The 17,129-nt window shown below is 38.2% G+C and overlaps 1 protein-coding gene across 1 annotated transcript; it reads right to left on the bottom strand.

The window, feature by feature from the left end:
* Positions 1-7,107: 7,107 nt before the first annotated feature.
* LOC102007286 (prolactin-like) lies at positions 7,108-16,708 on the bottom strand. The gene is made up of 6 exons (XM_005413940.1): positions 16,625-16,708; positions 14,863-14,935; positions 12,190-12,362; positions 10,583-10,690; positions 9,581-9,760; positions 7,108-7,458 (listed from the first exon to the last, which is right to left on the bottom strand). Exons 2-6 carry the CDS (start codon positions 14,879-14,881, stop codon positions 7,207-7,209), a joined length of 732 nt encoding a protein of 243 aa, XP_005413997.1. The 5' UTR covers positions 14,882-14,935; positions 16,625-16,708; the 3' UTR covers positions 7,108-7,206.
* Positions 16,709-17,129: the final 421 nt, after the last annotated feature.

Raw genomic sequence — 17,129 nt, 5'->3', positions numbered from 1 at the left:
GAACATAATTATTCGTTCTCACAGCACCACTTTCTCATCGTGCTGCTCTAATGGACACACAGTACTTCAGAGTTTTAAAGAAAGTGAAGAGACATGTTATCCCATGATAATGAAAACATTTTTCATCCAAGAAGTCTTCCATTTTATGTCATGTTCACTGTGAGCTGCCGCTCGTCCCGCAGCTGAGCACAGCCACCCTTGTCTTCTCCGCACTCCTCGGGCGGTGGCTCCGCACGCGGAAAGCTGGGATGCTGAGCTCTTCCTGCATGCGCCGCGCTGAGCGGCCCGGGCGCGCCTGGAACTGCTGCGCCGGCTCCTGGCGCTCTGCAAGCGCTTTGCACCGCCCGGCTCAGGTCCCTCCTCCGCAGCCGCAGGAGCAGGCGACGCCGGTCAGGCCAACTGCGCAGCGGTGACGGCCTTGGCCACGGCTGCACAGCTCCTGGGAGCCAAGCTTCACATTCCTGCCGCGAAGCGTCCGTGGACACAAACTCCGCTTTGGTCTCACCGCCCTCTTAGTCCACCGCGCGTGCCCGCTGCTTACAGGAAGCGCTGAATAATTCTGTTTCTAAAGATGTTCCAGGCTGTCAGTGGGGACATGTCAGATTATTTCTGAAGAGTCTAAAAACACATGTTGCCAGAAAAGTTCTATCTCAAGTAAGTCTAGTGGTAATAAAATTTTAGCATTACCATTTGAGTTACTGAAAAATGCATCAAAAATTTTACTTTTGGTGTGTAGAATATATAGCGTACTTTTAAAAAGCTTGTTTTAACAGAAAAAAATAATCATTTTTTTTAGTTTGAATAATTCTGCATTTCGTTTGTTTTAATTCTCCACATAGGTAACATTGTAAGCAATGTAAACAGAAACGGTAGTAAACCTCTGTCTGATTAAATCAGGTGATACGTTGAAGAGAATCATTCAGAACAAGCATGAGAATAATCCAGCCTTAGACCCGTTCCCTGGGTATGAGGCTGGCCCTCACAGTCTGTTGCCTGCAACTGGACAATTAAACGGAAACATATAAAATGTAATATTCCTGAAGATTAGGTTATTTGCAAGGTAGTTCACTTTATAGTCTTGCAAATATAACCAGTACATGAACCTGGTTTTCTTTTCTTTCTTGCTGTTCCTCCAAATCTAAGACACCCTATGCTCTTTGAGGGAAAAGTAGGACTGCTTTGATATACGATGAATAAATTTTAGTTAGTGAGGGTCATTATTTGTTTGTTGTTGTTTTGGTACTTTGAGTTTTCTAGATTTTATGTAGTTGAGGAAAGGGGAGAGTGAAAGCTTGCCGATGATGTCAGTCCATTTGGTCATCTCTGAACTCTGTGCATTTTCCAAGGTCTGTTTGCTCTCTGAAACCCAAGAAATACTGTGTGTTTTCTGAAGAGTCCAGTGTTGAGTGGCAGATTCTGGGCACTGGGAAGGGATGATAAGGAGTCGAAGATTTGTGTATGTAAAAGGAGAAGGAGAAATTTCTGTAAAATAACCTGAAGCCTAGGAGTAGTTTCCACAGCCCTTGGAGCGTGACTAATTTTGTCATATGGATGCAGAAATATGGGTCTGCCAGACCAACATTTATTTTTTAGAATATTGCTATTGATGGATTATAAATTTTAATTCTATGAGTTTTACTACATTAAACAATGAGTACTTAGCAGGAAAAAAATCACAAAAATAAAGCATTGAGTTTTTAATATTTATTGAGTGTTTATAAAAAAGCATCAAAATTTTCAACATCAACTGGTTTTTGGTATACAAATTCTAAAAAAGAGCATCAGAAATAAATTCCCATATGATCTACAATGAAAATATCAACAGCACTCTATGAAAACATCTTTACTTCAATTATTGCATCTGAGGAAGTCTCCACACATGACAATAGCATGTTGCATACCTGTGCATCGCTTACACTGACAGCACATGCTTTTTGCTTTCCTGGCCTTTTTGTAGGACGTACTTGACACCTCAGTGGTCTTGCTGTTTTGTCAGTGGGTTCTCATTACATTATACAGTGTGTAGTCAGCAGGAACATTGTTAATATGTGTTGTACATTTAGAATAGACATCAGCATTTTCACTTCAACTGTGTATTTGCTTACAAAACCTAAATGATAACATCAGAAATAAATTCTTATATGAACTACAATTAAAATACCAATAGAACTGTAGCACAAAACAAGCTTTGCTTCAACTGTCATACCCAAGGCAGTCTTCACACATGACAACTGTATGTCCCCTGTACATGTCTCACGCTGACAGCACTTGTGCTTAGCTTTCATTTCCTGCTTGGCAGTCTTGTCACCTCTCTTCTCTTTTGTTTTCTCAGGAGCTTCCTACTAGAGTGTACAATGTATACTTTTATTTCCCTACGATGGAAATAAAATACCACATACATAATGAGTGCTTAGATTAGATATCAAGATTTTCACATCAGCTGTATACATGCTTATAAAATCTGAATGACAACATCCAAAATAAAAATGTATGTGAACTACAGTGTAAACACAAAACCACTCTACCACAGCAATCAGCATTTCTTGAAATGTCACATTCAAAGCAGTCTTCACAATGACAACTGCAGTTTCTATGCACAAGCACTGCTTACACAGAGAGCACATGTGTTTTGTTCTCCTGTATTTTCTTGTAGGCGCAGTTGACACCTTTTTGTTTCCTGTTGGGGTAGGTCTTTATGATGCTGCAACTGCCATTTCACCTGTCAGTTCGCCAATGTGCTCCAGAATTTTCTTTGCATAGGTCCCTGGGCAGAAATATTCCATTTTTTCTTCTGTAAATGATTTCTTATGAGCTCCAGTTCCAATCAATCCTAGAGGGAAATTTCTCTGTGGTATTTCATACTTTTTTTTGATTAACTATCAAACCACTTGTCATACATGTTTAGGATCAAGTAAAACACAACCACTGGCCAATGTTTGTATTTCAAGTGACATAGTATTTGCTGCCCTACTCATCAGCAACATCTACTCCACATTTTGTGTTATTGTTGAAAGTTTCCATCGCAGCTTTATGGTTTGTCAAGTTTTCCCTGTCAATATTTCCATTATGGTGAAATGTTGACGTCAGCTGTACCAGTTTGGTGTTTTTTTGCCATGTATGAGTCCAGTGTTATACCTTTGTGTAACTCAAAGATTATAGTATACAAAAGAATAGAAGATTAACAACAGTTAATACATTGCAAATTATTATATTTAAAGTGGTTATTGGGAGTATGAGATATGGGCATTAAAATTTCTCCATTCAACTTTAGCACAAACTTTCCTTTTCAGTGAAGTAAGAAACACTAATAGAATAACTGATTTACGTTTTTCCCTTTTCCTTTCTGTCCTTTCCCTTTTACCCTATCCTGCTCCCTTTTACCATTTGAACAACTTGTCCTGATTCTCAATACCCATTGTACATTTTGGATCTGATTTACTTATTTGGCTTTTCACGTTAGTGAGTCACTACGATATTTACACATATTGGCTGAGTAGTACTCCATTATGTTAAAACAACACATCTTTTTTATCCATTCCTCGGTTGATGGGTTTTTGAGTGGTTTCCAAGATTTAGCTATCACAAATTGTGCTGCTATAAACATGGATGCACTTATATCACTGTGGTATGTTGCTTTTATTTTTTCTGGGACTATACTCAGAAGCAGAATAGCTGCAGAATAGCTGGGTCAAATGGGACCTGTAATGGTAGATTTTTGAGGAATCAGTGTACTGATTTTCACAGTGGTTGTGCCTTTGTGCACTTCCATCAACAGTGGAGAAGGGGTTCTTTTACCCACAGACCCTCCAGCATTTGTTATTAGTTGATTTCTTGATGATAATCACTTTTTCTGGGGTGAGTTAAAATCACAGTGTTGTTTTAACTTGCTTCTTTTGAATGACCAATGATGTTGAACATTTCATATATTTCTTTGTCTTTTGTATTTCTTCTTTGAGAAGTGTGTATTCATCTCAGATGCCCATTTTTTGAATGTGTCTGAATTTGGTAGGTATGATTGTTTTCAATTCTTTATAAATTCTACAAAATGTTTTCATTAGTGCATACTTCAGTCATCTTGAGGAGTGGGTTATGTATATAATGGAGCTCAGTTCTACTTTTTAATCCCCTTTCCTCCCAAGTGCTTTCCTCCTCCTCTAAATGCCCTTTCCCCATTTTCTCTTGGTGCTAAATGTTTCATTTATAACTGTATGCAGGGCATGCACACACACTGTTTTCTTCAATGGTATATTGTCCCTGGAAGACTCTGTTCACTTTTGAACAGTGTTTTCAGTTATCTTACACTGTGTGGTTTACTGGTATAAAAGCAAATCAGGTACATGGACATTTAGACTTGGCAGTGTTAGGAAAACTTGAAGAGGTGCTGAATTTGGTAAGAAAAACTCAAGAGTAGATACTAAGTCAAGCATAGTGGATAGGGTCTGGTTACTAAGTGAGGATGCATTTTTTAAAAATTAAATAACCTAGAGATAGAGTAGGGCCATGCAGTGAAATGCAAACTTACATTGAAATGAACAGAAGAAAAAAAAAAAAAGGAAAGGCATTATTGCTGGAATAGGAGTAGTTGTTGTATTCTTTTTAAATATCCTTATGTACACTCCTCCTTACAAAATCTGTGGAACACCTATGCTTCTGCTCAATCTTTCTGAAGAATTCAGTATTCAGTTTATATGTCACATACAAGCAGTGATCTTTTATTCTCACTCCATTGGTGGTTTACTAGAAGTCTTAACTTGATGTTTGGAATGGACACTTTCTAAAAGCGAAATACGTGATGTTGTAGGTGGGATAGTGGTGACCTTCTGTTTCATAAAATTACTAGTGTGTTGTTGCCAAATCATGCCACTGGGAAATATTATTCTCCTCAAATATCTAGAAACTTCCAGCTAGGCAATTAAGTAAAAAACATATAGTGTTAGAACCTTCACCAATATAGAAACTAGAAACTGCTCAATATAGATGTTAGAAATTTCCTCATAATTCCCTGCTTTTCGAAGGAAAGCCCGTGATACTGGAGTGAGTGGATGTTGTGCCTGTGTTCAGGAGAAGCAAAGGGGTCAGAGCTTGGTTTTACAGAGGAGTCTGTGGTGTTCTGCAAGTTTCATATCCTGTGTTTTGAGTTAAGGGCAAGATTAAGACAAAAATAAACCTTGCTTTGAAGAAAGAGATTGTTTTTCCTATGAAATTTTACTGTGACTAAAGGAAAAACATTCTTTTTTGTTATATCTTGATAGAGAATTATTAAAAAATTTCCTTAAACTCAAGTGGGGACTGATGCTCTGTTGTGCTTTTCTTTAAAACTACAGACATTCAACATACAAGGACAAAGAACATTTGTAATAGAAAAGAATATCTCAGAAAAAAGTAGAAAAATTAAAAAAGTTTAAAAAAAGAAACCAAAGTAGAAAATAAGGACATAAAAAGAAAAAACAGAAAAATGAAAACATTTACATTTAGTTTAAAAATTAAGGTAGATTTAGATATTCCTGCAATGTAGCACTACCCTTCACTTAGTTTCATTGCTTACTACATGTTGTCCATCCCTTTCTCATCTTTAACCCTGCTTTTTAAAATATATTTTAAGATTTTGGTTTCTACCAACGACAGATCCCTGAGGAACTCTAATACTCATGCAAAACCTCTCAAGCAAGCCCTCTCCCTCGTAAGAAGAGCTGGCCCCGAGTGAGCCCTCCCATTAGGTTGTGCAGAGCCAGGGTGAGTGACCCACACCCAGTCTCAGTGAGTCCAGTACTAAGATGTGTATGTGGGTGGGGGACACCCTTATCACTTAGCTGGTGGAAAATGTGGGAGACATATGCTATAAGTTATTGTTGCCAGGTATAATGACATACTGTATTTAGAGAAGGAAAGAGTGGTGACTAATTGCTCCCGGGAAGGCGTGCTGATAGATTCAACTTCGTGTTCTGTGGATAGATTTATGGAGGAAGAAAGGAGAGCCGGAGAAAATATCAGGAAGGGGACGGCCGTGCTGAAGGAGTGATGTCACTCCACTGCCCGCTGGGTTAGGGTACATGATTCCCAATGTGAGGGTGCAGCAGCAGTGGCTGTGAAGAATTCTACTATCAGTGGCAGACCTAGGAGTCAACCTGAGCTTTTCTGTGAGGAAGACAGTCTGCAGTGTGCTGCCCCCACTGCTGGGTGCCTTCAGAGTCACAAGAGCGAATCCAAGACAGACACATGCCCCTGAGAGTGATTTGAGGTGAGTCTTTTCAGCACTGGGACATCTAGGACAGCACCTCACACTTACTGAATTTGAACTTTTCACTTTCTGTGCCCCTCTAACCAGTTCCAAACTTGTCAGAGAAATGGAGATCATGAGAATGAGCAGAAGGAAACGTGTAGAAACTGACCACTTCTGTATTCCCTGCTGTGTCCCTTGAACCACGATAGGGGAAGAGGAGAGTATAAAATAGCTGATTATGAGGTGAAGCTGGACCTCAACTGCTGGATTTTTAGAGCCAGAGTGAGTAACCTTAAGGAGGGTTTCCAAGGTAAAGCTAAGGAGATGGCCATGCAGGGGAATGTGGTTGAAGACAGGAGTTGGAGGAATCTAAAGCCATTTGATGTTTGTGTCCTAAGTATTTTTGGAACTTTTACTGAATTCATGTTTTTAGGAGAGATGCAATTACAAGAGAATTTATATTGTCAGTCCAAACACTGTGAAATTTAGGTCACAGAACATGGATGGCTTCCAGAAAAGTTCTGAAAATGCATTCTTCTTTATGACCTGGTTTTAGCAATTAATAGAAATCTAACAATATATTTGATAACATTTTCCACATTAATTCAATGTGACCCAAAAGTCAGTCATTCTTTTGTCTTAATTGCAGAGCTGGTTTCTATTAATTGGCACCAATTTTCATTAGAAAATTTCAGTGGTGTTGATATTTTTTCTTTAGGTTTTCTGTTAAATGAAGAAAAGATATATTGAAAACTTGACTCTGAAGATTTTGACAATGTCAAAAAATGTTTCTAGTTTAAAAGAAAAAAATCCCTTAAACACAATATTTAAGCATGCCTTTATTTTTTATTAATTTATTTATTTCATTTTATTTTTTTTTTTCTGGTACCAGAAATCGAACTCGCGACATCCCACTTGCGAGGCAGGCACTGTGCTACTGAGGTAAATCCCCAGCCCCTCAAACATGCCTTTAAAAACCATGAATCCTAAATAATTGCTGATGATGTATCATTAAAGTGCTTCTCAGAAACAAAAGGAACCGGTACGTCATTGCAGTTGTCAGGGGAAATTTTGCAATTCAGAAACACAAGAAGTGATTCAATCTTTTGTGAATCAATGAGCAGGCAGCGGACAGTGTTATAAAATGTCGTGTGGAAAGTTTTTTCATCAGATGCTTGCAGCAATTGAAGTCCTGACCATGAAGCGTAGTCCACGTTGTCTGTGGTTTCAGGATCAAGCTAGATATCAAAAGAGAGTCACATTAAAACTTTGTATTTGTATTCTTTTGTTTGTTTTTTTTCTGGTACTGGGAATCAAACTCATGACCTCACACTTGCCAGGCAGGTGCTGTGCCGCTGAGCTAAATACCCAGCCCCTAAAACTTTGTATTTGTATATCTTCATTTTTCACTTTGTTCAATTGAAATTTGAGAAGTAATGGAAATTTCAAACTGTAACCAAAGAATAAATTTTCATGAATCCAATATAGCATGTCATAAACTTATTATCTAAAAACTAGAAGCAAAACACATGTGTTGTTTTTGTAACATGTAGCTGATAAGATATGAAGTATGTGACTGCAGGGTTAGACACGTGGAGATCCAGAAAGGTGCTGCTTGGATATAGGTATGGATTGAACAAAAACCCTGGAGAGGCTCACTCACTCCCATGCTTGTGCTTAAGGGAATTTTACATTTCCTGAAACTTGACCCTGATGTTCCATTTGTCTTTACTTCTGATAGTTTAGAGTTTACTTTTGTTGCTTTGAACTGAATCTATTCCACATATTTTATATGTACCAAGACTTTAGAGATGTTGAATTCTGCACTTGGTATTTTAAGGAGCAGAAACTAAAGTTATGAGAGACAAAAAATTTCAGGTCTTTCATTCCAACCAGAAAAATATGTCCCAAATTTATCTGAGATGCAACTTCTTGCTTTTGAGCTCAGTCCTGAGGGAGTGGTTGGGAATGACATGTGCAGAAAGGAGGCTGTTGGCAGCAACGAGCCACTCTGCAGGCTTTGCTGTGGGGTGGGGAGAGACCGTGCTCACGGAAGGGCTGCACAGTCAAGAGCGAGGTCCGTGGGTCCCTGTTTCCTCCGTCGGCCTCTGCGAGCTGCGAGACCCTCAGATCCCAGAGCCACAGTAACACTGTGCTGCCTCTGAGGAGGTCAGCTCATTTTTAAAGCCAAAGATGGAAACCAGGCATAACTGTAGACCTTGATCTGCTGAACTTTCTCTAACAGAGTAATGATATATTTTACTGAAATTTGCAACCTATGTGCTTATTTTTAATCCAGTTTTAATCTTATTTTCTTTTCAAGATTGAACCCTAACACAAAATGTCCTTTAAAAATATGAAATTATTCAGTGTAACTATAAAATTTGTAGAAAAATAACAAAAATCATTACAGAAGATGTCAGTGATCTCAGGGAGCTAGTCAAAGTAATGAACAATGACTTTAAATTAAGGTGTTTCTTCTGTGTTCCTTGGCTAATATATTTTTAGGGGTGTCAAATAGCTACTTCCAATGAAAATGTAACAAGATAGCATGTATTTAGGTAAAAAAGACACATAAAATAGTTTCTGCTATATATCTAATTTCAAATATCTTTCTGTATATGATACATTTTTATGACAATTTCAGAAAGGAGCCCATTATCACATTAATGCTGGAATCTGCTTATATGAATGGACATAACCATCATATATATCGATTCAATATACTTGTGCCCAATGTATTCTGAATATTTAAGTTAATAACACAAATTTCCATTTAGGATCAACAAGAAACCCAAAATTTAGCAGAAATTTCTATACTTAATCTAACTGGGAATATTCTCCAAAACTGATTTCCATACTTTTATGATGCTCTAACATCTTGTGCTTGTGAGACATCACTGATGATGTAGCTTCCTCAGGCTACTCTGCCTAAGGATGTGGAGGCAGAATCTCCCATATGATTTTGAGTTTTTCTGTCTTCCTTTATCATTCTAATCCTCTTGTATGAGGAGGCTAGAAAAAGAATATGACCCAATTCCTCTGGCTGTCCTGTGACCTTTGATGGAAAAGTTTCTTTTGCCAGTGTTCTGCTCTGACTTTCTTTCCTTTAATATCTTTAACCACTGACCCCATAAAGGGATAAGTCTTGGGCCCTGTCAGGACAGCAAACCCCAACAGTCCCTTACATGAGAATCTATACTGTGGTTGTCCAGGGCTTTAAACTGTTGCATGGCAATCTAGGAGATGGAAGATCCAGCCAGAAATTTTTTGTGCAAAGTGTTAGGTTTCAATACACTTCTCATCACAGCTAAAAAACTCATTATCAGAAAATTAAGAAAGTATAGAAAGGCTGCTCACATGTCTTGCTAGCCTCTTTGCCAGTTGAGTAAGTTCCCGGTGTGTTTGAGAAATGCTTCCTCTTTTGAGGGAGAAAAAGTCTTGTAATTTTGGCAGACGGTGTGCTTCCAGGGCCAGGCTCGTCAGGGGCTCGTCCCAGGAGCGCAGCAAGCGGATCACCACGTGGATGATGTCTTTGTGCTATGTGGCCAGTTTGCAGCATCACAAAACACAAGTGAGACGCAGCTGGGTTAGTTATGCGAGACTCCGGGTCGGAGAGACAGAGGTAATATATGTCTTCACTATTCTGGGCTTTATTTTTCTTCTGAACTATTTTCCATTTTTAAAAATCAGGTTAATACTTTTTAATGGCTACAAATCAAAAGAGAAATAACAACACTAAAATGTTAGTGTATCCTTGGGTGATTAAGGCTTGATATGGAGACTTTGTTGTCCTCAGAAGAGAGATTGGACTTCCGTCTGTGAGGAATATAATGTAACATTGAGCAGGATATGCACAGTGGGTGATTTTCCAGGAAGACACAGGAGGTGGCAGGGGAGAAGGGCAGCGTGAAGAAGTTAGTATTGGAGAAGCACAAGCAGAAAGAGAAGGAGAGTGTTGGAAGTCAGGAGAGATAGGGGTCAGTAATGTAAATCCCACAAATGCAAGGGGCACAGGTAACTTGTAATCAATAAAAGTAAATCTGTATTTCTTACATATATGCATGAATATCCCATTCAGTTCAAACTCTCCTACAGTATATTTTGAATCCTAGGCACAAGGCATTGGTTAAAATTACATCAGATGCGTGGTAAGTTTCTGGCTGTGGAACAATCATCATCATTTTGTGCATAGTTCACTAACTACATACAGCACTTCTTTTTGGGCTGCACATCTTCCTCCCTTTTCCTCTGCAGATGTGACGACTGCTACGAGGGACCACAGAGCCTCATAGGGCCTGGTGTCCGGCAGAGCCACTGCAGCGCCTCAGCTGTTCTGGCACAGCCAGGGTAGGGACTCACCTGCAACAGCTCGGCCTCCTGCTGGCTAGCTGGAACTGGGATCTGAGCTGTGTGGCAGCTTCTTATCCCTGGTATATGGAAGACTAGGTTCTGTGAATATTGTTTTGTCTGAAATGATGAAGAAAATGCCATCATTTTGGTTGGAGCATTAAAAACAAGAATCTCTTGTGAAAATACTAATACATGTGTGATTTAAAAAATCAGATCTCTATAAAAACTGAATCTAAAATATAGTGAAAATTACCCTTTTGCATGCTGTTTCCCATGCTGCTTTCCATTAACTCTGTGATCCATTTTTAACTCATTTTCTAACCTCTCCAACTCTTGCCATCTTTCCTATTTCCCCGTTGTCTCAGCCTTCTTAGAGTTTTGATTTGAAATGCTAGCAGTGAAATAGTAAAAACTACAAAGCTGCAAGTACACTATGTATTGTTTTCTCTAGGATCTGAGGAGAATACCACCATCCTTCACATTCCTCTATGCAGGGCTGGGGATTTAGCTCAGCGGCACAGCATCTGCCTGGCAGGTACAAGGTCGTGAGTTCGATTCCCGGTACCAGAAAGACAAACAAATAAACAAACAAAAATGCATCTATGCCTACCTCTTTCATCTTTTTTTCCAGTTGGTCCAAAATGGTATTCTTTCTTTTTATAAATGTTAGCAAAAGTGTTTCTGTCAACTGGCTTTAATCCATACACACAAATATTTCCAAGTTAACCATGAATTCAAAATACTATTTTTGGCAAGGTAAGTAAGAAAATAGAGGAAAACATTTTAGGAAATCCTAAGTAATGAATTAAGTTTAAAATCAAAGGAAATCTAGTGACTAATATTGTGCCAAAATTGTGAAATTGTAGAGGGACTGCTAGGATGGTTTGGAAGATGAAAGATGACCAGTAGAAAAAAAATAAAGAAAACACAGGTGAATAAAGTGAAATATACGCACTGTATGCATCACAAAACCTGGGCTCTATTCTACATGGAAGTGCTTGGTTGTTCTAAAACTTTACCTGTTGTTGGCATAGAAGAGATAGAAGACAATGTGCAAAGTAGCTTTAGAGGAAGGGGAGTGCTTTTGTCCTCCTATGAACTAGCTGATCATGATTATAAACTCCTAGTCTTAAAATATTTCCAGAAGTAATTTTAGCATGGGGAAGTTTCTCAAGGCTGTTACTTTGGTACTTTTTTCCCCTGGCATGGTTTCGGTTAGTTAACACTACTCAGTCCGCTCAATTCATTGCAAAGCTGTTCTCCTTTCTGGATATCAGAAGTGTGTCCAGTGCAGAATGCCCGTGGACTGTGCCTTGTGGGCAAGAGCCAGAGATCAGTGCTCTTAGCTCTGTTTCAAAGTGATTTATGTCTGGTGTTTAAATTATTAATGGCTAAGAGTATTAAGGGAATATTTTTAAAAAATCATTAATTTTTGACAATCAGATTTTTGTAACATTTCTCTTTTCCTTCATTCAAGAGTATTTACCATTATCTTTTTTAATATATTAATTTTTTATTATTTGACATTTGCTTGATAAGTTTCCTTATAATTATACTATAATATAGCCTATTCAATGGTGGTTATTTTACAAAGAGACAGAATGTAAGAAACTTACAATTTTCATAAACAGTTCTAAAGAGTTGAACTGCATCTCCATGGTACTGAAGAGTGCCTTGTAATACAGGTCTTGGAGGAACGCTTGGCATCTTGTGTCTTGAAGACAGATGGGATTGGAGGCCACATTCTGGCACAGGACCAGGGTTGACACAGCCAGCAGGAGGAGGGACCCTGTTTAAACAAAACCACAAACATATGCAATGACCTAGTTCACGGCATCATCACAATCCATCCTGCTCAGTGAACTCTTGTCTGTTTCCACTGCCTCCAAAACACAACTTGGTGCAGTAAGCACTCAGACAAGAAAGAGCCAACACTTTCTACTCTGTCGCCATAGGTGAGTTATATTTTCACAGTCTAAGAAGTGGATGATTCCTGCATTTTCATATTACTCTCTGTTATGGTTGATTTATTGTGTCAACTTCACAAGTTTAGAAGCTTAACTAAGTGACTCATCAGGGAGCCGGGGTCCTTACTTTGTAAACGTCCTCAGCCTCTTCAAGAGAAGGGCACAGAGATTGTGCGAGTGCTGCACTTGCCCCGTGGCAGGTAGGCTGCTTACACTACAAGGGAGGAAATGAGGCTTGTTCCCCTCCTTTGCTCTTGTTGCCTTTTCTGTTTCTGCCCTTTAGAACGGTTGGCTCTATGCCCTGCCACCCCGCCTTGGAGCTGGCTGCTTATGGACTGAATCCTCTTCACACTGTAGCTAAGTAAACCTTTCTTTCCTTAACTATGAATGTTGTGTGTTTTGTCCCAGCAACAAGAGAAAAGCAACTGACACATTCTCACAAATACCTCGGTTGCATGGAAACACTTGGAAATTAGATTAATACTGACTCAAACTTTTAATCCATTTTCTTTTAAAATGGTTTAATATCCCAGGAAACTGTGCACCTTATCACCAGTAGAAATCTCTGAGGGTTTGTCATTTTTTAACTGACTCGTAGATATGGGCATCTTAAACAGTTAAATGGAAACATCACATTTTATCTGCATGTTTTGTCTTCATGCACAATAAGAATAAATACAGGACTGCTCGCCTGCTGATATTAGGTAGGATGAGAATACTATCATAAGAAAAAGTCCTATGGGCTTAGTCTGCTAACTCACTATAATAATTCCATGCATTTGTTTCATACTTTACTAAATCTTTTAGATATTTTACTAAATTAAAACTTTATGATAACTTTGGCACACAGATGTAGCCTTCATAACAATCATCAAATTTATTAAAGTGAAAGACTAAGAATAGTGAAATGATTTTGCCATAGTTTTATTGTTAGCACAAGGAGGGTATGTGTGGAACACCCATGCTCTAGTCCTTGGGCTTTGCCTCATCCTGCCCAGTGCTTGCTTGTCAGTCTGCATCTGTGCATCGGGGCCACATCTATGACTGGAAGCACAGTGTTTGTGGAAATTACTGTCATTCTCAGGAAGAACAACACTTCGCATTGTGTAGCGGGATAAAAGGGCTCTCTGAAGCTACAGAGGATCCACGTCATTTGCTTTATAAAACTCGCTCTTTAAAAGTCGTTGTCAGTGATTTGAGGTGGATCCTTCAGTTTGCTGCCAGTAGATGGCAAGGTGCAAGCCTCTACTTTATCAACAATTTGCGCTCACAGTTGGAATGTAAATTGATCTGCGGTATATTAAAGTCATCTTAGGGGCAGGGGCTGTAGCTCAGTGACACAACCCCTGCCTGGCAAGCGTGAGGTACTGAGAAAGATTTCTGGTATGCACAAAAACAAATACAACAGCAACTAAAGAAGTCTTTTACTTTCAGTGGCAGCTCTAGAAGAATTTCTGATATAAGAAGGTAATAATCAGAACACTAAGTTCCACAGAACCTTTGATAAATGCAGGTGAAAATCTTCAGGGTCAAACTAGGTAAATATTAAAGATATATATGGAAAATAAATAAAAAAATTACCTATTACAGATAAATATGCCTGAAATTATTTATCATATTATGTAACTAAATAACATTTTAGTTGCAAAATTAAAACTTTGTGGTATGAATTATTTCACACAATTTTACTTTCCAAATACTTATATATCCAAAACATTATTTTGTACAAGTTATAGTAATGCAATATTGACAAATAGATCTTCTATATATGTATGTAAATGAAACGTACTTGGCACATAGACAAATGAACAAATGCATAACTGGTGAAAGTTTATAAACTGTAAATACATTAGTCTTACCATTGATCATTGGACTGACATTTAAAATCTAAGCTATCATAAAAAAACAAATATTTTTGTCATGTGTGCTATGAAAAATTTATGGTTGTTATAACTTGTGTTTATAACAAAAGGCTCTAAGAAAAAAACAAGATTAACAGTAGTGTGCTTATCATTTCAAAACGTAATTAGGCTTAAGTGAAACTCATAAAACAATAAAAAATTTATATGTACCATTATTTTCTCCATTATGACTTCAGAATTAAAATTATCATTGTGCTCACTCAGGTTGGTCAAATCATATAACAGACTAGGGTAGCAGGAAATGATAATTTTGCCCTTCTAGACTGTGATAAAATACACCCACTGACTATTGCTATGGTGAGTATAAAGCTGAAATCCGTTTTTGTTAACTTCAATTATAGATATTCACCCATGCAAGAGTGTCGATGCAACCAGCATCTCCCCGACCTGCTGCACATACCTTTCCCCTTGATGTCCATGGTGGTGAACAGGACAGGAAGCACACCTCACCAGAGCAGGACCGGCTTTCCCACCTGCAAGGTCAGAGGCTGGTTTCTAAACTTTGACATTTTCATGTTCGCAGTTAATCAGATCTTCTCTTTCCTTTTCAAACCCTCTGTTTTTATCATCACATTATTCCCATAAATTTCATACAATAAATGTAATTTTATCTCTTACTCATTTTGAGAAGGTACAAATGAAAGGTTTTGGTCAACTATGCTGGAAAGGACCTGAGAGGAGTGATGAAGGTGTGCTCAGGGAGTCACTGTGGGTTGGGAGATCTGTAAAAGTATTGAAATAATTTACTTTAAAATTTACAGTTATTTCTTTGCAGTTTCTGAAATAAATAGCAATGTATTTCACCTAAGAAGGAGTCGCTTGTACTATCAGTTATAAAATTTCTCTTTCAAAACTGACAGGTTAGTTAAATTTTAAAATGTATGCAACAAATACAGCAAAATGTAAGATAAAGATGATAAGTAGAATGTTACACTCTCTGCTTTAAATTGATTGGATCTGCCTTCTCTGACCCAACTTAATCTGGGTGAGATGAAAACAATCATCATTTTAGGGCTTAATGTTCTGTGCAGCACCTAGAGATTCCCAAATGATGTGAGTACAATGAATAAGAATGCAGTTGTTGATTCATTCCTCTAATGACTAAATCCATGCCTCTAAATCACTTTGTGGAGATCATCAATTTCTGTAAGCATAGAGGAGGTGCTAGAGCAGTGTGGAGGAATCAGAGCCCTCAGCATACCAGAGTGCCATTCTATACTCCTCTCCACTCAGAAGCTGGTTGACAACAGTTCATAAAGCTGTACTTGATGGACACACTACTAACCATGCCTTCCTCCACTGCTAAGTTTTTTTCATACACGGAAGGAATTCTGGTGTAAAAGTAGGGTATATTCTTTAGAAATACTGTTGCCTTGAATTTAAGCTTGCATGCATTTCACCCTCCAATATATGTCTCTTCTAAAATTTTTCTAATATACCTCTGCATTGACTTAACAATTTTTGTTTTCATATTTTCTCACTGAATATAATGCCCTTTTAGAGAAATGTACAAACTTATAGCTAGACATTACATGTAGTAATAAGAGTTTAGCAAAGACATTTTGAATTTATAGTTGATATATGAAAAGAAAAATGTCATAAATGAGAGTTTATTCCCTGTTGAAATGATCTATTTTCCAAATCAAATAAAACACAGACTGATGGTCTTTGGCTCATTGGGGAAATTAAAGGTTTGAAGATGATGAAGAAGACTCTGAAGACAGGCAGATCATGGAATCTTGGTCCATCTTCACTATAAGAAATTTAACACAATTCAAGCTTTAAAAAAGCTAGTGCAAATGGAAATGAGTCCATGGTTGAAAGTAAGTAGTATCTTGTTAATTTTTTGTGGTTTGTGTCTGGAAATCAGTCAACATAGTCTAGATATATTATTATATAATTGTATGGTTAGAGTTTTCTAGAACAGTAGAATCAAGAGAGCACATATTCATCACACACGCACTTATATTCTCTGGTGGTATATTTCTGCAAGATGATAATTATGTTGGCTTACAAATTTAGAGCCAGGAATGTCCACAGATGTTGTCTTTGTGATGGAGACCCAGAAAAGTCCAGTAGCTGCTCTGCACAAGAATCTATAATTCACAGAATAAAAGGGAGCAAAAGCAAAACCACCCCAATGTCAAAAGCCTGGGACCTACCTGGAGAGTCTTTGGTGCAACACTGAGTTGTGTAGCTGAGAAAACTGGAGCTTTAGTACACAGCTATGGGCACGCACTTTCACTCTTTTAATGCTCCTTGACTTGTTATCCCATTGGAGGATGCCATCCACAGTCACTTTAGGTCCTCCCCTGGACAAGTGGTGAACTACATACCAGTCATATCTGAAGCATGTGACAAGCAGATCCAGCAGGGCACTTTGCTAATCTGCTAGATATTGCATAATCCAGTCAAGCAGACATGTCATGGTTAGCAGTCACGGGGCATCTCAGGTCAATTTCAAAACCAAGCACGTCTCCTTAAACCGTATACTTTTTTCCAAACAATGATAACAGAAAGTTTACAATTCCACATTACGTAATGAAACCACTCCGCATGGAGATGAGCATGTACTCACTCTTCCCCATTTTAGTGGGTAAACCTCCTTCGGGTGATGTGTATACTTCTCTTGACATGACTTGACATACAAAATATAGATTTATTAAC

Source organism: Chinchilla lanigera, unplaced genomic scaffold (genome assembly GCF_000276665.1).
Source record: "Chinchilla lanigera isolate Chin_1 unplaced genomic scaffold, ChiLan1.0 scaffold00175, whole genome shotgun sequence".
Lineage (NCBI taxonomy): Eukaryota > Metazoa > Chordata > Mammalia > Rodentia > Chinchillidae > Chinchilla > Chinchilla lanigera.
Note: the sequence above shows the minus strand (reverse complement) of the source record. Positions and strands in the feature narration are given on the sequence as shown.

Coding starts and splice junctions, on each gene's coding strand:
- LOC102007286 (XM_005413940.1), bottom strand. Junction 10,691..12,189: donor TAGAACTGTTTATGAAAATT/GTAAGTTTCTTA, acceptor TCATCATTTCAG/ACAAAACAATATTCACAGAA. Junction 7,459..9,580: donor CAAAGAGGCTAGCAAGACAT/GTGAGCAGCCTT, acceptor TTTGATATCTAG/CTTGATCCTGAAACCACAGA.